The sequence below is a fragment of the Chenopodium quinoa genome, unplaced genomic scaffold (assembly GCF_001683475.1).
Source record: "Chenopodium quinoa cultivar QQ74 unplaced genomic scaffold, ASM168347v1, whole genome shotgun sequence".
In the NCBI taxonomy this organism is placed as follows: Eukaryota; Viridiplantae; Streptophyta; class Magnoliopsida; order Caryophyllales; family Amaranthaceae; genus Chenopodium; species Chenopodium quinoa.
In genome coordinates, this window is record NW_018744593.1 from 5,107,137 (window position 1) to 5,129,692 (window position 22,556).

The 22,556-nt window shown below is 35.8% G+C and overlaps 2 protein-coding genes across 3 annotated transcripts; one reads left to right on the top strand and one right to left on the bottom strand.

Moving 5' to 3' along the window:
* Positions 1–1,329: 1,329 nt before the first annotated feature.
* Positions 1,330–6,390, bottom strand: LOC110699718 (probable serine/threonine-protein kinase PBL7). Of its 2 annotated transcripts, none has more exons than XM_021877243.1 (6): positions 5,657–6,390; positions 4,117–4,400; positions 3,890–4,025; positions 2,512–2,770; positions 2,254–2,386; positions 1,330–1,836 (listed from the first exon to the last, which is right to left on the bottom strand). In XM_021877243.1, exons 1-6 carry the CDS (start codon positions 5,808–5,810, stop codon positions 1,540–1,542), a joined length of 1,263 nt encoding a protein of 420 aa, XP_021732935.1. In that variant the 5' UTR covers positions 5,811–6,390; the 3' UTR covers positions 1,330–1,539. The 2 variants fall into 2 exon arrangements, with proteins under 2 accessions (XP_021732935.1, XP_021732936.1); XM_021877244.1 differs by having other exon boundaries at positions 4,117–4,361; positions 5,657–6,385.
* A 9,036-nt stretch (positions 6,391–15,426) lies between these two features.
* On the top strand, positions 15,427–16,227 carry LOC110699860. Its single transcript, XM_021877371.1, has one exon. The coding sequence runs from the start codon at positions 15,427–15,429 to the stop codon at positions 16,225–16,227; it is 801 nt and encodes a 266-aa protein (XP_021733063.1).
* The last annotated feature ends 6,329 nt before the right edge of the window (positions 16,228–22,556 follow it).

Here is a 22,556-nt window from a genome sequence, read left to right on the forward strand (position 1 = left end):
TACATGTCTGTCCTCATCAGGACCGGGTGTCTGACCATCTTTAACCATTTCAGACGAGTATCCCCACATACGGCGCCAAATGTTTCGTGGTTTTTTGGAATCCCTCGGGATACTGGTCTTGAACTCGGCCGGATGGACGCGGACACCTGCAAAATAACGAATATTCTGTTTTACGGAATATTCGCCTCCAACGATCAAGTTAGTGATCGGAAACGGAATAAATGTAGAGAGAGAAAGTAGAGAGAAGTTAGAGCTTTTAGAGCTCTTAGAATGATATGTCTTAATCCACTCCTCCCATCATAAATAATTGGGGTATTTATAGGGGTGGGAAGGCGTGCTCCTCTAAGTTTAATGACCTAGAATAGTGTGCTCTGATTGGCGGCGCAATCAGGGGAAGGCATGTGTCCAAAGGGGGCGCCGTTTTGCGGCTTTCTCGGGATTTGGGCCTCCTGATGCAAGGAGGTCCTTTTCTCTCATTTCAGTTGCTCTTTATGTTTCACACGTGTCATCTTCCTACAGGGACATGTGTCGTCCGTTAATTAGGCTACGTGTCACTGTGAGATTGGATCACGTGTTGGGGAATTTTTTACCCTAAATAGGTACCTCGACTAAATAATATATATATATATATATATATATATATATATATATATATATATATATATTTATATGGTATAAACGTGTTTGAAAATATTTCATTATCGAAATATGAACCTCAACACTAATGCGGAGAATAAAATATGAAGTAATATCAAAGTTAGTAAAATATAATCTGAATGTAAGTTTATAGTTTATGGAAGATGATTTTAGTTGTATAGATTATTTATATATTTTTGGACTTTTTTTTGTAAGAATATTTATTTTTGGACTTAATTTAAGTAATTAATTTTTATGTTTTGTTGATTGATTAATAATTTATTAAGTCTTCTTTTATTTTATTTTTTTTCTTTGCTGATTGGTTGGCTTTAGTTTTTTAAATTATCTTTATTCTAATTTTAAAGGAAGAGGGATGTTAATATGTTACTCTTTTAAGGTGGACACCAGAGCTTCGGCCCAGATTTTTTTTTGAATAAATAGTATTTGCAGACAAAAATATTACATGCATTCCCACTTAATTAATTTATTTATTTTACCTGAAACCATAATTTTGTCAGCTTTTTTTTTTTTTTTCCTTTTTGGTCAAATCTTGACAGATAGATTTCATACTTAAAGGAAAGGATGTAGCTAAAGGTAGCTTAACGAAAAGGATTTTGGGCATGTAGCTAAAGGAAGTTACCAATTAGTACGTAGCTTAGCCAGGATATAGATCAATGTCATTATCCCATAATATCATAATAAGACCTAGATTTGAATTCCTTATCCTGACAAAGATACAAGAACGAGTTACAACTTACAAGTCAAAGTGTGTATTAGATTAATAGATACATGCCTTCTAATTAGTACCACTGGTTGGGATATCTCTCAGTTAATACTACATACAAATATCCTCAACCCCATAATTGTTGGTGAACAAAGCTGCCTACGATTGCATTTGAATAATTAGGACTCGGTCAATAGAGTGTCGCTACATTTAATGACATTGTTAGTAGCTGTAGGAGACTTGGGTGCATGAAAGCTAGAACAGCCGCCGACCTTTGAAGTTGATCTTTGTAGCTTCACCAAAGGAACAAGAGACTGTACAACATCGGCCATAAGTGGTCGGTAATCAGCCTCTGGCTGCACACACATTGCTGCGATAGCAGCAACCTGGATAGCCTCCTTCATCGAATACTGACCTTCCAGCGCTGGATCCATGATTTGTACAACTCTCTCTCTATCAGTGAGCTTTGGCAATGCCTTTTGTCCATAACAATTCCAAAAGACACAGATATTAGAGGATGAATCAGTTAGTCAAATCGAATAAAGGCAGTGTGATGAAATTGCAGATGCATCAAAATAGAAGAAGGTATTTTTCCAAGCACTTGTTTATAAATAAGAGACCAATATAAAACAACGGACCTATCCAATATGGTAATTTGGATCACATTTTCACTTTTCATAGTTTTCAAGACTAAATGGATCAATAGGGCCGCAACAACAAAAAAAACACTTTGTACCTCACACTTGTTCCCTTGAAGCTACTCGAATTCCCAATATGCACCCAAATATCAAATTTGGATAGGTAAAATTTTATTTAAGATGCTACTTGTTGCCAATGAATCCTCCAGTTGTCCGCTATATATGTGATAAAACTAAGAAGAGTATAAAACTTACCCAAGACACAAGGACACCTTCACCTTGAGGTCTCTTCAAGTCAACTGGTACCCTGCCTGTAAGCAGCTCCAGGAGGACAACCCCATAGCTGTATACATCTGATTTTGTGGTCAAATGTCCTGTTAATGCATACCTACATAAAGAATTATAAAATATATATATAACAATTACAGAAAAATATATTATTCGCAAATTCAGAGATGAACTTATTCTGACCAGGACAAAATTCTAACTAAGAAAAGATAGTGTGGCCCTTACTCAGGAGCAACATAACCCTGGGTGCCCAGGACTCGTGTGGATACATGTCCACCTGCTTTCTCAGGCCCAAGCTTAGCTAATCCAAAGTCAGAAACCTTGGCATGGAAGTTCTTGTCGAGAAGAATATTGCTGCTCTTAAAATCCCTGTGAATCACAGGTGGGCTCACATGTTCATGGAGATATTCCAACCCTTTTGCAGCATCCAAAGCAATTTTCAACCGTGTCTCCCAATCCAACTTGGAAGGAAAAGCATTTGAACCTAAACAGAGATTTTGAACATGTAAGATAACCACATTCAAACCTCACTTCAAGGAAGCACAGGACAATATAAATAAATAAGTTAACACCATATATAGAACAAAGAGTATATTCTAGCATAAAAAACTGTGATGTCTCTAAATGGCACAGTAAAATAGCAGTGTTCTGAATTTAAGAGATTCAGACCTAAAACAGGTTATAGACAAGTAGACAACAAAGCCTCTAGACCTAAAACGGGCTATGGACGACACAGACTTATAAGCATCGAGACTTTATCGAAGAAAACAGAACGCCCTGCAACTTGTCCGTATTGACACAATCAATATTAACTTCACCAGTCTAAGGACTATAGAATGTGAAAACAACTCTGTTCCAACTATTTCCAAAAACTTTACGCATGTCCATCATAGATATTATTGTAGTTCTTTATTGGTCACAATGCTCACAAATCACAGAAGAAAAATAGGCCATTGCAAGCAAGAATCAGTTTGGGAAACTTTTCTTGTCGATAAACTGATTTCTATATGACTCGTGTACTACCATTTTCTGGTTCAACTGTTAAAGGAAAAGTACATGGATCTAATAAACACTCTAGAGATAAGCTCACTGTGACAGTTTATCGATGAGAAAAGTTTCCCAAGGTAAGGGCTTTCTAAAATGTCATCAGAAGTATCGTTTCTTATAGGGAGGGACATTGGGGCCAGTGGTGAATATGTGACAAGCACTACATTTTTGACCCAATCACTAACAAAATATTAGACTGATAGATTGGCTTAAGTATTAATTATAAAAAAAAAAAAAAAAAAACAAAACAAAACAAAGTAAAACAAAGAGCAAAATCTACATCACAATACAGAAGACTCAGAAGTCATTGGAGATATCAAGACAAAGGATAAATCCGCACTACAAGAAAGATTAAAGAAGATGATATAACTACATAAGATATACATGAGTAAAGAAAATGATGACATAGTTCAGATAAAAAGGAACAAAGCAGAAAAGAAAAGTTTAAGTTGAATTTTAAATTTTTTACAATGAGCCATATCCCTTTACCCACATAATGCAACGAATGTTGGAAAGGAAAAACCTAATTAAAAAGGCCATATACTGATATACATACCTCTAGCAGGGTACAGGTGCTCTTGCAATCCACCATTTGCCATGAACTCATAAACCAGCAACTTATGATTACTATCCGAACAGTGACCAACCAAACCAAGCAAATATGGGGAGCGAAGTCGGCTCAGCAATTCCACCTGCATATAAAAGTGACCAATCAAACATCAAATGGTAATAGCTAGAAAGAAAAGAGGGTTGATTATTGGTTATACTTCATAGAGAGCAAACCTCCATTTTGAATTCCTCCTCTCCGTGCTTTCCAGCATGGTCCATCAATTTAATAGCAACCTTCCTCCCATCATTAAGTACTCCACGATACACTGAACCAAATGCACCTTGCCCTATAACATTTGACTTGCTGAAACCACTAGTCGCGGAATTGAGCTGCTTGAATGTAAACACTTGTAATCCCTTCTCACAAGCAACTTCAAGAGTCGAATTTGATAGCCCACTTATGTCATCATTGTCAAGTCCTTCAAATACACAATTGAAAGACATATGGAAATGCCCCACTTAGGCAAAAGAATAAGATGTCAGGCTGAAGAAAGAAAATTTCTACCAAAATAAGTGTGTGATGAATAAGTGTTTAACATTTATCTGCATCCGAATTAGAGACACGTAAACACAGAGGTTTTTAGCTTTTAATTCCTACTTCCATATCCCAGCGCAAATAAAATTAAAATAAGAAAGAGCTCATAATCTTTTCACATATATGAGACTTTAGTAACTTTAAGTATTTTTATTGACAGATGAGACTCTTGAGTCAAAATTAAGAATCGGGATCAAATGCAGCTTCTAAATTGTCTTTAAATACTTCATGCTAGCACCAAAAATCTACTTCCAGCAGCTAACAGAAAGGTCTTGTTTATCTAAACAATCCATTAATCCAAAATCGATAAGGGACTAGATTAGTTTGCCTTCCTTTTCCAAAAATCCATGCTAATTCACTCCGATGTTCAATATTCTAGATGAAAGCATAAACACCAAGACAGAGGGCAGAAATCATTAATGTGACACTAGCCCACTACGCATATGTTAATCACTCATCATTTTATCTCAAGTACCTGTGTTGGATCCTCGACAGTCCAACAAGAACTTAGAATTTGGCACTTCAACTTAGACCAAGAACTAGAAAATCTTCACCAAGCAGAACAAACCAAAATCAGTCATTTTCCCTCAGTATGTTCTTCCTCCTACTACCTTATTTTCAACTGGATACTCTGGTTTTTCCAGGTACCCGGCTTTTCCAGACACCCGAGCAACCCAGCATTTCCACAACAAAAACTCTCCTTACAACCAAAAGGCCAAAACACAACCACCAGTTAGTTGTTGTTCATTTGCATAACAGTTCACTCAGCAAAGACGTCAATTCCACTCCCTCTAATTGACTTTCTCTTACATAACTAATTATTTATAAAATTACACCTAATCATTTTTTTTTCCTTAATACTCCATATTTTTTAAACATTCATTCTTCTGCTTCCACTTCACATGTAAACATTATACTTCGTATACAATATACATTAGTTAAAAAAAATAATCATAAATAAATAAACAGATTAAATAAAACTAAAAAATAAATAAAAGCTGAATTTACACATACATATTAAACTCAATTAGGTCCTAAAAAGCTAAAAAAGGAAACAAATTTACGAAAAATTAGAACAAATTTACGAAAAATTAGAACAAATTTCAGATAAACAGAGCAAATAAACAAAACCAAAATGTAAATAAATATATAAAAAAAAATCAGAAAAATGTAACATACTTTGCTGAAGATTGGAGCGTTTAGAGACTTTGTTACGAATGTAGCAATAATAACTAAAAGCAACGAGCAAAGAAACCAAAGAAATCGACGCCATTATCAAAGAAACAAGCAAAGCAGCTCTCTCCTTCTTCCTGTAATACTCTTCCGACTCCATTTTTACTACTTTCCTCAAAAAATCGCCGAAAAATAAAATTGACGAAGAACCCTAACCCTAAAAAGAGGGAAAAGTGAGGAAAATTTGCCCCATTGAAATTTGAAAGAAGCAGTGAAGTACAGTATAGTGGAGAGCTAAAAAAAAGGGGGAAATGAAATAAATTTTGCACGGGGTGGTGGTGCGCTCTTTATACGAAGGAGAAAGCGACGTACAAAAAAATATTTGAAAAAGATATGTTGGTGAAAATGTGTTTGGTTGTTGACTGACATCAGAGAAGACTAGACAAGACATTTTTCTGACTTTTCTTTTTTTTTTTTCTCTCTTTTTTGAGTATGTGAGAGAGTGCGTTGGGAGTGGTGTGAATTTGTTTTGGTGTAGTGTGAAGACTGAACTCTGTGAAGAATGGAGAGTTAAGGTTGTGCACGGCCCGTGTTGATTTGGGCTATTTAGCATTGACACAGTTTGAGTGATCAAATGCAAAGTGGGTTAGAGAGGAATGGGTTGTAAAGTTGTAATTTGATTCATATGAATACTAGATTAATCCCCTTTACTAATATTGAAATTCAAGAATAACAAACTTAAATTGAATTTAAACAATGACACTTCCTCCGTTTCTTTTTAGTTGACACAATTCTTTAATCACGTTTGCCAGTGCACAAATTCAATCATTAATATATTTAATTTCCGATAAGCAAAAATTATAAAAATTTGATATTTAGAAAATATATACTGTGACGATTCTAACAAGATCCCACATCACTGTATATTTTATTACATATAAATCACAAAACACGGTCGAAGGTAAGTGTGTAAATAGTGCTAAAGTCAAAACGTGTCAACTAATAAAAAACAGAGGTAGTATAATTTATTAAATTCAAGAACTCACCTTTTAGATTGAGATTGAAACACTAACTTCCCAATTGGAATCTTGTGATGATTTTTATTGGGAGGAAGGCAAGAGGCGGTGATGGAAAATCTACCATAGGAAGGCAAGATTGAAACACTAACTTCCCAATTGGAATAGGATCATGTAAAAACAAGTGGTAAACTGAAAATTGAAAACTTTTAATATGGGTCGTACATCATATCTTATGGCTGAGATTTGTTTTCCCCTTATTTTCAAACATCTCTTAATTTCTCTCTCCCTTTTAATTTTCACACGTTATTTTCTCTCTCCTCTCTCTTCTCTTTCCTACTTTCTTTCTCTTCAACCAACTTCTCTGTTTTCTCTCTCTACTGTGTGTGTTTCTCTCTCTTCGTTCTCTCTCTAAACGCGGCAGAAGGAAGAAGGCGGGTCGAGTTTTGGTGGATCCGAGTTTCAAGAGAAGCGACTAAGGTATTTTTGGAGGTTCGATCTGATTATGTTTTTTTTTTTGGTTTTTTTTTTTTGGAAAATTAGGTTTTCCGTGTAATGTCTGATGTTAGGGCTTCTTTAATGTTTAATTCTGATTCGTGATGTTTTAATTTATGTGTTCTTGTTATGTTATTGTATTTTGTGGAATTTTGCAGGAACTTTGATTTGATTTTCTCAGTGAAAATGAGAAGTAGAATCGGAAAAATGAAATTACGTTAAATTTTAGGCGAATTTTGAGTAATTTGAAGTGTTTTTAGTGGATTTGTGAGTGAATTAGTGAGAGTTTGGAACAGTTAATTATATCATTGAAGAAGAATTTTGTTGTACAAATGAGCGAATTTTTCGAGTGTTGCGTTTGAGTTTACTGGTGAGGAATTAACTTTTTACGAAGAAGACGATAGCGCGATATTAGTTATAGTGAGAGTAATATGTGGTTGAGGTGTGAAGGAATTTCAAGTAGGATAGAAGTTGTTACTTGAGAATAATACTTTGGAGTTAAATAGAACGACTGTTAGTTGTCCTAATTGTTTCGAGAATGATGAACAATTTGAAAGAATGTATGCTTATACAAGCAGTGGATTCTTCTGCCTAATATCTATGGAAACTTTACTTTGTTCACATCTGTTGAAATATTGTGAAAGGATTTGCATTGTAGCCTTTAATGTAGACTGGTGGATTCTTTGGTCATTCTTTTATTTGTCTCTGTTATTCTCTTGTAAATTATTAAATTACTTATTCTTTTATTTGTCTCTGTTATTCTGCTGCTCCATTTCATCTTATTGTTCTCTGTCCACAACTTCCACAAAGTTTATCATGGTATGCGTTGTTGTATATTTTCTCACTTTTTGTTCATTTTCATTCGATTTGGATTAGATTATATTATATGGTGAGAACTAGAGGTGGTGCGACTTTTTAAAAAAGGAGAGGCCCTCGAAGCTCAACAGGAGTTAATTTGCAAGATATAGGAGGTATGATGAATGTTTGATTTTTGGATTATTATACCTTAATATTCAATTTTTTGAATTATATGATTTTAATGTATTGGATTATACTACATTAATGTCTGTCAACTTTTTATTTAGTGATAGTATTAATTTTCATTTAAAAAAAAAGTGTTGAAAATTGTGTAATTCTTGATTCATATGTAGGGGTTGAACTGGAGCTAACTAGTAACGCCTGTTAATATAATGTTTGGAAAGCAAATTTTTGAGCAATACTAAAAGTTAACCATGAGGGACTAAAATGGGCCTATATTGGAGGCAGCTAATTATTGAGCAATACTAACTAGTAACACCTGTTAATATAGCTAGTTGCTTCTGTTATGATAGTTTATTAATACTATAAAATGTAGGTCCCTATATCAATATAAAATTTACTATATTATTAGTTCCCTATGTAACTGAAAAAGGTCACTATATCAATGACAATGATTATTATTTAAGTTATTAGTTTTCTATATTATAATTGTTTGCTAGATAAAAATGAAGATAAGTGTATATATAATTATACGCTTGCGTTTTTTTGGTATATCTAGTGAACATACCAGACTGATTGTGCGATGGTGTGTGAGAGGATACAGAAGTTGCATAAAACTTTATATTGATTTTTTATGCACTTTAGGTTGTTTATAGTATGATCAGTATGGCTTTAAATTTATAAATCAGGGTCACCATATTTTTTCCTTAGTTAACATTGGATTATCATGTATTCAGGCTGCAGGTGAATTGGGTGCAAGAGTCCTAAATTTGTTTGATCAGTTGCATATTTTATACAAGGACCATCCTTGATGTCAACTTGCTAGCTAAAAGAATTGTGTAACCAGGAATTGTAGAGTTATGGATGCAAAGAAATCAATGTTAGATATAAGTACATGAGAAAAGTTAACTACAATTAATCATTTCACTGGTGTAAGTTAAAATAAAGATGGACCCCTCTTAAATTAAGAAAGGTGACTTCCATGATGACCACCCTCTAAAAAGCCTTCATTTACTTTCAGATTAATTTTGCTAGGCTTTGTCTACAGATGGAAGTCCAAAGACTTCAAGCAGTAGGATAGTAATTCCGTATTTATCTGTAGTGATAGTCTCCTAATACTATAAAATGTTGGTCCCTATATCAATATAAAAGTTACTATATCATTAGTTCCTTATGTAACTGAAAAAGGTCACTATATCAATGACAATGATTATTATTTAAGTTATTAGTTTGCTATATTATAATTGTTTGCTAGATAAAAATGAAGATAAGTGTATATATAATTATATACTTGCGTGTTTTTGGTATGCTTATTCTTATTTAGCTTATTTGTTTTGTTAACTTTATAACATATATCAATCTCGATGATGAAGCAGAAGAACATATTGATGGTGGAAGCAAAATGATTGATGATGATACTAACAGAGATAAAGGAAAACGAAGAGAGGTTGTTAAAGATGTTGAATTTGATAAAGATGCTTGGATTCCAAAAAAAAGGATTGAAAAAGAAAACTATCGCTAAGAAAAAGAAACCTTCTACTGTTGAGAATGTAAATGAAATAATAGATGGGAATGCGAAAAATGCTCAACCTTCTGCTGTGATGGAAGGAAAGAAGGGGAATGAGTCTTCTTCTTCACATGCTATTGTTTTGTCAGCTAAAAAGTGAAAGTTAATGGATAAGTTTTTCTCTCTCTAAAAACGAGAGTTTATCTCACTAAAGGTGAGTTTCTTTAGGCAAACTAGGGTTGCCTGTTTCTGCAAAAAATATTGCATGCTTCAAATCTGCAGATTATCCACTTTATCCTTCTAGGTGGTAGGAATATCTTTAACTTATTGGAGTTGCTAAGCTTCTATTCGGCCTTTTAGTTTTCCAATTGGATCAATATCTTGGGAATGCTTTAGCTGCCTCGTTCTACTAAAAAGGCTTTAACCTTTTCCCAGCTTTTCGTTTTCCAATAGGAAAGTAGCAGTTCGTCCCATTTCCCCAACCAATCAGCTCATCTCAGTTAATGCAAACCGTTTAATGGTGCAGGCATTACATAGCTGTAGGCGGCTATCCAATTAGGGGCCTGTTTTTACTCGCCTCTTGCTCCCCATGCGTGTGATGTTTCAAATTCCAAGGACTCAAGTTAGGTTATAAATTTTCTGAGCTTATTCAGGTTCTCCTTCAATTCTAATCAATTCAATCCTTTCTGCTTCCCTCTTCTTCTCTTCTACTCTCTAAGGCTGCTAGTCTGGCAGTCTGCTTCATTCTTCCCTTATCATAAATCACTAATTTCTTTTTCACGTCTGCCTCCAAACCCTCATGATGAGCAACAGGCTAGGAATATGCGCGGGGGACCCCTTATCCCCCCACCAGGAAACTTTGATCTGGCAAATGGCTCTATTAATTTTAACTCGTGTATGATTAGTTTATTCATCGGACCGCATCCCCCTTCTAAACACTACGTTCAACACATTGTAACATTGCGTTGGATAAGGAAGGGGGTGATAAAGGTTCACATATCAGGCCCATACTTTTTGTTTGAGTGCTTTGATGAGCAAGATCTAGAGGGCCTCATACTTGCAAGCACTACAATCATAGACAGACGGATCATAAATCTGAGGAGGTATCAAGTTGACCTTGTACCTCAATACATGAACTTCACCCTGACTAGGGTATGGGTAAGAATTTTTGGTTTGCCGCTTGCATACTTAACAACGAGTTGGGCTAGACAGATCCTACGGCACGTAGGATACATTGAAGAGGTGGAGCATGAAGGGGAAGAGCTTCTCATACATGCAGAACTTAGGGCCCGAGTCCTAATTGATCTATCTATACCTCTTATCCCAGGGTGCTTCATATCCTTGGAAGGAAACAAAGTAATCTGGGTTTATCTCCGATATGAGGGTATCTACAGATTTTGTAAGTTGTGTGGTTGTGCAGGACATGCTACTTCAAGGTGTTCACTCCATGCGTTAGTGGCAAGAAGGAGAGTAAGGCGTAAACTAAGTGAGGTGGAAGCAGATGGTCTACGGGTGCTATATGGACCAACCGAGTATCCTTTCTACTCCAACCTTATTCGGGGCCTCCCGGATTGGTACAGGTTTCGTAATACGGGCTTGGATCTTCGGCCTTATGAAAATCCAGAAGGCTCTCCGATGTATGGGAGAGGTCCGAGAGAAGATAGAGGGTTTGAAGAAGGGCATCCGTATGAAGACTCTTTTTCAAGCCAAGAAAGTGATGAGAGTGATCAGTTTCACTCGGGTAGGGAAGATTGGTCGAATGAGGGTTCGGAATTGGTGGAACGGGAGGTGGAACAGCTGAGACCAGATCTTTCTCTTTCGCTAGGAAGGCGTTTGGGCCTGAATGGCGACCCTTATGCAGAATTTATGCAACATGTTGCAGCTTTCAACAATGAAGGGGAAAACAATGAGTGTGTTAGGCGGGAGGGAGGCGAGAGGCCACAATGTGAGGCTGCCCAAGCTCCTGTGTCAATCCAGCTTGAGGAAGTGAGTAGACAAGGGGAGGTTAGGAATCTGGAAATGCAAGGAGCACGCACTCCTCAACCTCTGGCCAGACAGCTCTTCAAGGACTCGATATTTGAAGTAGGAGAGCCTTCCTCGACAAGGCATGAGCACCGTGAAAGGGGAGGGCCTGGAACTCTATCTCATACTCTTGGAATATTAGAGTGGGCTTCTACTCCAGCAGTGGTTGATAGACAGGAAGTAACTCTACAAGGAATTGAAGAGACTCGGGGCTAGATCTGGCAGTTCCAGTCACTAATCAGGCACATGGATGGCTGGAAAGTCCTTCAATAATGACTACTAGAAGATTGGAGGATTTCGAACAGCAAGTAGATGATGAATATGCGCAAATTATCAAGGCAAGCACAATATTGTCCCTGGGTATTTGAAGGGCTAGGAGATCGGAAATACAGGAGATACACCGTACTATAAGGGCTCCTTTGACACCCTTTCTTCGGTTATCTCCAAGTGACTTAGGAGGATTGCCGAATATGCCTCTAACAGAATTTGATCCGCCTACTACTCCGGTATCGCATTTAAGCTCTTTTAATTTTACGGAATTATTTAACTATGATGACAATGCCAATTCCAGAAAAAGAATTAGGGAGGCAGTAGTGCACTACCCTCATTCGTACGAAGGGGACTCGGTCTGATTTAGCGAAACAGACTATGAGTGGGTTGAAAGGAAGAGGCTCAAAAGGCTTCATAGATGGTCCGAAAAGGAAGGTTTTACAATCTGGTTGAAGGATGAGAATGGTAGATGTAGGTTTGATTCAAAGGCCATCTCCGATCCTGACATGGCAAAAGAATTCGGGGTTGATATAGACGATGATCTTCGAATGCGGGGCAAGAACAAGAGACCCCAAGGTGTTCAACCCTCTTTGTCTAGGTTGCCAAAAAGACAGAAAAGTGAAGAAGTGAATTCGGTTTATAGGGAGGTGAGAGATGACATGGACATCGACCTACAGGTGTCTATCTTCGACTCGATTAGAATTACTACGGAGGGTGAGGTGGCTGCTCCTATTCAGCCCCCGACGGGTTTATGAATATCGTGGCCTGGAATTGCAGGGGTTTAAATGATCCACACACCCTTGCAGTTCCTTACCTAGTGTGGCTCTATCGTACTAAGTTACCTATGTTTTTATTTGTTTCAGAAACTAAGATGGATTATGTTTCAGCGGCTTCTAGGTTAAGTTGTCTAGGTCCTACTACCACTTTTGGATGGGATTCGGATGGTAGTAGAGGGGGTCTTTTAGTTTTATGTTGGTCAAATGTTGTAGTTGATTGTCTGTACTCCACAAAAAATATGATCCTATGTAAGACTCATGAATCAAATGGTAGTATAAAGTACATTTTGTTTTTTTATGGCGAACCTCAAGTAGAAAATAGAAAGATAGTATGGGAGCAATTATAATGGTTTTTAGATGAATTTAAGAATGTGTTGGTAATTGGAGATTTTAATCAAGTGGAGAGTGGGAGTGATAAACTAGGAGGGTCAAGTCGAATAAGAGGAATTGAAGCTTTCCTAGATTGGAGATTCAGTAGCAATGTGTCAGAAGTCCCCTTCTCGGGTCCAAGGTTCACGTGGAGCAACAAAAGAGAGGGGGGATATCTGATTCTAGAAAGGCTGGATCGGGCATATATCAGAGAGGAATGGTTCGAACACTCTCCGGATGGGAGGATTATACATGAGCCAATTCTGTACTCTGACCATGCATCAATTTTTTATATGGATAGGCCTATGTCCACAACTTCTAATAGGCCATATCAGATAGAACATTGGTGTTTTGTTTTCCAAGAAGTCAATGATATAGTGGGAACTACATGGGAAGAGGAAGTCTTGGGATCCTCCATGTTCCAACTGGCAAGGAAACTTGAGAGGGTCAGGTCCAGGCTGCAAGCTTGGTGTTTGGAGAACAAGAAGGTGTGGGGGATAAATTGGAGAAAACTGTCTAAAGACCTACGGAACTCGGGAATGGATCAGTACGATTCAGGAAGGGGAAGGGTATATCCATCACATCAATAGTCTTATTCCAACCAACCAGTTGGAATTCAGTTACTGGCATCAACGGATGAAGGCAAAGTGGATTAGGTGTGGGGACTGCCCTACGCCTACAATGTACAGGAAAGTGAAACAAAGGAAGTTACAAAATGAAATTTTAACTCTTCAGAATGATGAAACATGGGTAGAGGGGCATCGAGGGGTCGAAGAGGTAATCTTAAACTCAATCAAGGGGATCTACAACCCAATAATTTCAGAGAGTCATGGGGAAGATATAGATCTTTTACTTAGGCAACTAGATATACCTAAACTCTCGACTGAAGATAGATCTTGGCTGGATAGGGATTTCTTGAATGAGGAAATCAGACAAGCGATGTTCAACATGAATGGGTCTAAGTCCCCAGGGCCGGATGGTTTTACAGTTGGGTTTTTCAAGAAATATTGGGAGAAAGTAGGGAATTTGGTTACTGAAAGTGTCAGGCAATTTCTAAGGACTGGAAACATGCTAAAGGAATGGAACCAGTCCCTCCTAGTCCTAATACCAAAGGTGAAGGTTCCGGAACTGGCTAGCCATTTCAGACCTATTAGTCTTTGCAACACGGTGTACAAATGCATTTCAAAATGCTTGGTGAATAGACTAAAGTATGTCCTTGCAAGACTAATCACGGAAAATCAGCATGCTTTCATCCCGGGAAGGTATATGGAGGACAACATCCTCTTGAGCCATGAACTGATGCATCTTATAAATTCAAGGAAGGGGTCTAGTTTTACAGCAATCAAAATTGATATGTCCAAGGCATACGATAGGGTGGACTGGCTCTTCCTTCTGAAAGTTTTAAAGGTTCAAGGTTTCTCCAATCACTGGATAAGGATGGTCTCTCAGTGGATCTCAATGGTTATTTTTAAAGCAATTATAAACAGGAAAGCATCTGATCATTTTGCCCCAAAGTGTGGACTCAGACAAGGGGATCCTCTTTCCCCTTATTTATTTATCATATGTATGGACATTCTGTCAAAAATGTTAATCTTGGCAGAGGACATCAAACAAATACAAGGGTTAAGGGTTTCGAGGAGGTCACCATCAATCTCTCATCTATTCTTTGCAGACGATGCTATGTTGTTCTTCAAGGCAAACAAGGATTCTTGTGAGTGTATCTCGGATATTCTACATAGGTTTGGAAAAGCCTCGGGCCAACAACTGAATCTTGAAAAATCTGTTGTCAAATTCTCTCCGGAGGTTGATAGTAATATGAAGTTGACAGTGAAACAAATTCTAGCAATGCAGGAAACTAGCAACATGGGATCTCATCTAGGGGCTCCGATTGACATTCAGGGGAAGAAGAGCAAGTATTTCAACTTCTTAGTGGATAAAGTCTCGAAAAAAGTTATGACATGGGCCTCCCTTAAACTTTCTCAACCGGAAAAGCTGATTCTCATCAACACAGTGCTGGTAAGTATGTCTACTCATGTCATGAAATGTCTTAAACTCCCTTAAAGTATTGTGAGCAAGATTGATGGCCTGATTACCTGTTTCTGGTGGGCAAGTAAGGGGGGGAAAGGATTACATTGGGTAAGTAGAGGCATAACCCAACTTTCTAAGAGCATGGGAGGCCTGGGGATTCGAGGTTGCTCATACCTCAATGATGCTTTACTTTTTAAACAAGCAACAAGAATGCACCTCAACCCTCAACCACTAGTTTTTAGAGTTTATAAGGGCCTACAACCATGTGGAATATGTTGTAGGAATAGGCTATTTTTGAGAAAAGGAACTCCATCTATGGGAAGGTCAAGCCTGAGACAAGCATCACAATCCTTTGAGAATGGTTTTGCTTGGAAAGTGGGAAATGGAAATAATATAAAGGCCATTAGTATGCCTTGGGTGAATGGTTCCATTCCAACATTTAAATCAGGACAAACTCTGGGAGCCGCTATGAATTGGAAAGTGAAGGATTTCATTAACAAAGAGGAAAGAACTTGGAATGCTGGAAAGGTAAGGGAATGCTTTGACTTGGAGAGTGCAAAGTCGATCCTGTCAATGGAACTTCCTCAGTCAACTGAGGAGGGCGATTTTATCTACTGGAAATATCATCCATCGGGTAGATATACCGTTAAAACTGGATACTATTACTTATCTAAGGATGAGGGTCTAGATAGTTCAAAGTTTGTAGCAAGGGATCAAGAGTTTGTAAAGGTGATTTGGAGGCTGGGCATCCAGCCTAAATGGAAGGTTTTCCTACGGAAACTGTTTCATGACGGTATTGCAGTCAAGGTTAACCTGGCAAAGAGGGGAATACGAGTAGATGAAGTCTGTGATCATTGTGAGGTACGCTTAGAAGATAGTCAACATATTTTCAGGTTCTGTATTCTGGCAAAGGAAGTTTGGGAAAGCAGCTCCCTAACTATTTGTCCTGATTCTCCTGGATTCAACTCGTTGAAAAGTTGGGCCCAACATTTTATCCTGCTGTTTAATAGCAAGGATGGTAAGAACAGCACCCGTTGTGCGCTGTTCGTGGCAACTTATGGGGTTTATGGAAAACTAGGAACGCTAGATGCTTCAATAACTCTAATGGGACCATAAGTCTAGTGAATGAAGTTATTCATCGAGCTATGGACGACCATGAAACCTTTACAAATCAAACAACGGTTGTAATTGGGGGGGGGGTTTCCAGTGAAACAAATCACCTGACTCTCCCCCCGGGTTTTAATTATGTGCAACTAGGACAGGAAGACAAGGGTTTTGATGACTTCATACTGGAAATAGATGGTTCATGGGACAAGAAGACAACAAGAGCAGGGATAGGGTGGGCAGTCAAGCCTAATAGTCATGGTTTTGCTTTGGACAAAGGAGGAAAACATGGGGCAGCAGCGTCAGTTATTCAATGTGAGGCCTGGGCTTGTCTTGAAGCTATGAAGTGGGCTAGAGAGAAAGGGAGACAAGGAATCCTATTTCTATCTGACTCTATTGGGCTTGTGAACAGCTTACAGGTACAACCGAGCAAGGAAATTTTGATTGCATGGCTACTAAAGGATATCAGGAAAGTGGGGGGGGGGGGGATGTTCCAACGATGCACGATCTTAAAAGTCCAGAGGGACCAGGTACAAAAGGTGGATGGTATTGCTAGATTTTGCCGGATGAATTGTTCTAATCTGCTTTAGTTTGTGTTTTGTTTGTTCCTTTGCTATTGTAAAAAAAAAAAAATAATAAATAAATAAATAAATAAAAAGTGAAAGTTGGATAAAAATGAAGGTCGTAAAGTGAAGAAAGTGAAGGCAAATAAGGATAAGAACATTGTGATTCATAGGCAAGAATCTGCAATCATAGATGGTGATGTACATATGTAAGTGAATTTTTGTTTTCGTTTTTTTTTTGAAGTTTTGTTTAAAAAAAAGGTCACTATGCTATAAAAAGAGGCAACTACGTAAAAATAGTCTTTATAAACATATGATGTTATGTTTTATTAATATTATTGTTATATAGTATATTTAAATATAATACTAGTGACATGCATTCATTTTTCTTTTGTTATACCTTATACGCTTGTTAATTCTATTAATAAATAATTTGGTTTCTTATTTTCTCCTCCTTGTTTTTTCTTTTTTATTGTCCTGTTATTAGGTATCTCTGTTACTTTCTTAATGTGATTCTTTCTATGATCTAATTGTTTATCTTTTCGTATGTCTTATTACAGGATGCAACGAGGATTTAAAACACGTTGTAGGCCATTTCATTTAGTAGAGATGATTAAAAAAAATCAGATGATCAAATCAAGGCTGTGAAAGAAATTGGCTTTGGAGGTTTGTTATCTTTGAAGGTGAAACAAACTGTAACTGATATGCTATCATGGTTGGTAGATTGTTTTGATCATGGTAGTTGCATGTTTACTATTGATAGTAAAAAGGATTTTGTCGTGACTGAATTAGATGTGTATGATGCTTTTTGCCTTCCTTGCAAAACATCTAAGAAAGTTGAAGAAATTTCTTGTTGTGCTAATGTCATCAACCCTGATTATGATTTAAAGGTTAAATGGAGGTCTCATTTTGGTCTTATAGGTGAGAATGATCCAATTCCTTTGGGTTTTTTTGAATCTAAGATCCCTTTACTAATATGGTGGGGAAGAATTCAGACAACTTTTTATCATGCATGCTTTTTCAAGTTTTTTAGCACCTACGTCCAACAGAACTGTGGATTTAAAAAATTGTAAAATGTTTGGTTGATGTTAATCAAATAAGAACTTATGATTGGTCAAAATATGTCTTAGATAGACTTTGTGAAGCTGTGAAGAGCTACAAAGAAGGAAATATATAATGGTTTTGTGGTTGTGTTTTGATGTTAGAGATTATCTATTTTCATCGATTGAGGTTTAGGAATGTTGTGTTAAATTCTACAATACCTTTAATTCAACATTAGACTGATGTGGATATAAGAGATAGGATTACAAACGAAAAGTTGTCCAAGGGTTTTGGGTGTGGCATTCTTGAGTTTGATACATATATAGTGAGTGAGAAGTTGCAATTTGAGGATGGACATGTTGTTAATAATCAATTCAAGGAAGCTCCTGTGAATCAAACTTCTGGAAAAGAATTTGTTGTTAGTGAAGGTGTTCGTAGCAATGTTAAGGGTGTTATTCAATATGAGCTACCTGCTAATTCAATGTATAATGAGGAAATCCGTTCAATCGCTATTGATGTAAGTATTTTGCCCTTTAATTTTGTTTTTTTTTTATTATTTTTTTTTAATTTTTTTTATGTCACAAATTATTTTACTAAATCTAAGTGCTACATTTTTTTTTCACAGGAAATTTATGAAAAGTTTTTGCTCATGAAAAAAGATTTGGAAGTGGTATCAAACTTCTATATGGATGAGTTGAAAGTCTTATTTCAGACTCGTAAACCTAATGATGCTTCCAATTCGATACCTCCAATGTCCCAAAGCGATTTATTCTTTATGGATCCTCGTGTTCATGATATTGTTGATGAGATTGTGTCTATTGTAAGTTGGGTAAGAAAAGTGCCTAATGGTTTGGATGATGTTGGTATTGATATTGATGATAATGGTGCACCTGCAAAAGAGATTAATGTTGTAGTTGGTGAAGTTCCAAGGATAGGTTTTGAGCATGTTTTGAATAATGGAAAATCTAAATGTTCCCTTGCTATGGATGTTAGTCTCATTGGTGATAAAGTTACATATGTAACTCATATATGAAGTCAAGTAATAAGGATATGAAGATTTTGGATGTAGTTGTCCAGGAACTTGTTGACTACTGCATTAGTGATTACCATGGTTTCAATCTCAAGTAAGTCATGTCATGGTTCTTTTTGTTATTTAATTTTAAAATTTTAATAACAAGTGACTATGCTAATAAACATGTGTGTTTTTATTTCCTTGTACAATGAGGTGTTGGTATCTTTTGGCAAACCATTTGAGATTACAAGGAATGAATTCCTTTCATTAGGTGAACTGACTATTGTTATATCTTCTGGTATTATTGATTGTTGGCCTTTGTTGCTTAATGAAAACCAGAAGAGTAGTGCACATGGACCTCAAAAACTTTATTTTGGTGTCACTCAAAGTGTAAGTATCTTTCGGCTATTTGGTTACTATATCATTATAAAGGTAGCTGTTCATTATACAAGATTCATAATTAATTTTACTGTGTAATGAAAACAGTCACTATGTAATTCAAATAATCACATTTAAAAATAATAACTCTACAAGCTATTTGACATTTGGTCAAGATGGTTATTCAGACCTTGCAATGATTTTGATCTTGCAAATGTTGAGTTGGTAATACATTGCAAATGTTGACAATCATTTTTCAATTAAGTACTTTATATTAAGTTTTTCAAGCTTAATAGTTGTTTATTTATTGCAGATTTTTGTTCCTATACTCTTGAGTGAGCACTTCTTCCTAATTGTTGTGAATTTGAAGGAAGAAAAGCTTCAGTTCATTGATAATATGAGTTATGATACGAAGTACATGAGTGAGGTTGAGAAGTTCTTTGATGTTTTGGTAAAAATATGATGTTTTGGATTTTATTTGTATTTTTCTATTTAGGATATGCTGTATGGAACCTAAAGTATTATTATATTTTGCCTAGAGTGATATGATGAGTACTTTTCTTGATCAACGCCTTCCTCAAAGTAATAACTCAGTGAAGAGCATGGTTGATTACACTTTGGAGTCACCTTCTCTAAATTGGAAGTCTGGAAAACAAAATAATGATATTGGCATTTATACTATGGTCAGCATGCTTTACTTTGATGGAGCTGATGTCTTCAATTGCGATGTTTTGAGAATGGTTATTATTCTCATTTTTTTATTAGGCTTTCAATTTTTATTATATTAATTATTTCCTCCATGGAATTTAACTAGCTTTTTTTATTCTAATTTTTGTTTTAAATTAATATATTTGGTTTCAACTAGACGGGTATTGAGAGCTCAGATTGTTGTTACTCTGGTATTGTCTGATATGAACACTGTCATAGATGAAGTTCTTAAAAAGCTATCTGAATTCAGATCAATAAGGAGTCAAGTTGCAAAAGATGTTTTTGATGGGAGGAAGAAGAAAACAAAGCAAGGTAAAAAGGAAAATAAAGAATAGGTAGACTAACAAATATGTGGATGAAGTTTTTTGCTCAGAAGTTTTTTGCACAGAAGTAGGAAATCTAATGTAATGATCTAGTTTGCATCAACTAATGGATAGTCAAACGAATTTGTATAAGTGTTAATGTAGAACAATATGATATGATTCCAGTTCATACGAAGGTTTTGAATTGGTGGTATTGGTAGTTTTTTTTGATATGTAATCTTTAATTAACATTCAAGAAGTTTAGTGAAATATATATTAGTTATAAATTTGGTGCCTATGTTACAAAAAATGGTATCTATATTATTTAAAAAGGTATCTATGTTATTTAAAAGGTTTCTATATTATAAGGTCACTATGTATTTAAAAAGGTATCTATGTTATTTAAAAGGTTTCTATACTATAAAGTCACTATGTATTTAAAATGTTATTAGTTCAATGTGTTATACATAATTAAGTTATAATGCAAAATTATCACCATATTCATTATTCTATTTTGTACACATATGTGACAAGTTTTCAAGGACCTATAATAAATATGTACCTAAAAATGCCTTAACTTTTTTTTATCTCTTAAAAAGAGAAAAAAAAAAAACTTGAAAAAGGATATTATATGACTTTTTATAGTTCACTATGTAAGTAAAATGGCATTATATGAGTTAAAAGTTGCCAATTACTATGAGATGCAAGAGTGTTACTATGTGATTAAGAAGATTTCGTCTATAATAATCTGTCTCTATTTAAATAAAAAGGTCACTATGTAAGGTAAAAGTGTCGTATTTATATTAATCTATTCTTAAGCTATTCAATTAGTATATCAATTAAAAGAACGAGCTCCTCCTTCCCTAACTTTTTATTGGCTTAATCAATGTGGGTTAGGGGAGCTGAGGGGGGCTTAGAAGAATTGTGAAAATGTGAGTATTTTTTATAACAGTTCCTATATCATAATAAAGGTCATTATATCACTAAAATGGTTCCCACGAAATAAGGTTCCAATACGATGAAAAAAAGTCACTATGACTTTAATAACACATGCTATAATATAAATTTAAGTTATCATATGCCAATATGTCACTACATCAAAATAACAATATAAAGGTCAATACAAAGTTTAACAATAAAAGGTCACCCTATCAATAAAGTTTTAACAATAAAAGGTCTCTGTTTAATATATGTGTAACAATAACAATCACTGTATCAATAAAAAGGGCACTATATCACTATGTTCTTTTTCTCCTCTTATCTCCTCTATTTCAGCACTAGGCCGTCAGTAGCTGATGTGGTTTCTTGTAAATATGAAGTCGTTTTGCAGCCTTTCTACTCTTCTTTGAAATTCTGAAATCATGTACATGAACATATATAAAATGAAAATCTAGTAGGAAGTAAACATAGTACATTTTTTTTCCCTAAAAAATACCTCATTCAAGTTGGTTTTTTTTTTTTTTTTTTTTTTTTTTTTTTTTTTTTTTTTTGCGGACAATTCCGACTATCATGGTTTGTTCTCTGTCCACAACTTCTACAAAGTCTATATTTCCTTTGGATTTCCTCAATAGCAATCTCTTTGTCAGAATTTTTCCTTTTCCCACTACCACTACCTTTGTTGGAAGACTTGTTTGGAGGAAGAATATCAACAACAATGTCATTAGATCCAACAAATAATTCGATGTGCTTATTTTTTGCCTCACGATTATCAACTGGACTTTCAGAATCCAAGTCTTTCATCTCATTTTCAAAATATATTAGCTTAGACAACAATAACTCAAGGCATTCATCTTTCTCCTTACAAAGACTTACACATGTAAAAAACCTATACCATAAATCACCAACTAGCTTTTGCTTCTTATCCTTCTCTGCCCCATCAAGCAAGTTGTTTAAGCCAAAAATTGGTTTCTTCATAGCTTCTTTAGTCCAACGATGCAAAACATATTGCCTTGGAATCTCAAATAAGAACTTTCCTTTCACGACAAAGAGAATGTGACGACATAATATTCCAACAGATTTAAACATTTTACAAGAGCATGAAGCATCATTAGAACACAAAACATATGTGACATGATAGCTTTTTTTCCTTGTGTTGTCAACAATTCTATATTGCTCAATCCCTTCTTCTTTGATGGTAACACTACTTATACCACAATTGTACAAAGCATGCTTGAATTCCTTTTAGAATATGTAAAATACATTATGAGTGTAAACTAATGCATCATGCTTTTTCATGTGCAGGGGGGAGACAGGTTGGGGATGTGTAGTTTTTGAAGTAGCATTCAACTTGTCTTGTGTGTGCCTTTGAGCATCGATTGCAGATTCATAGCGAAACCA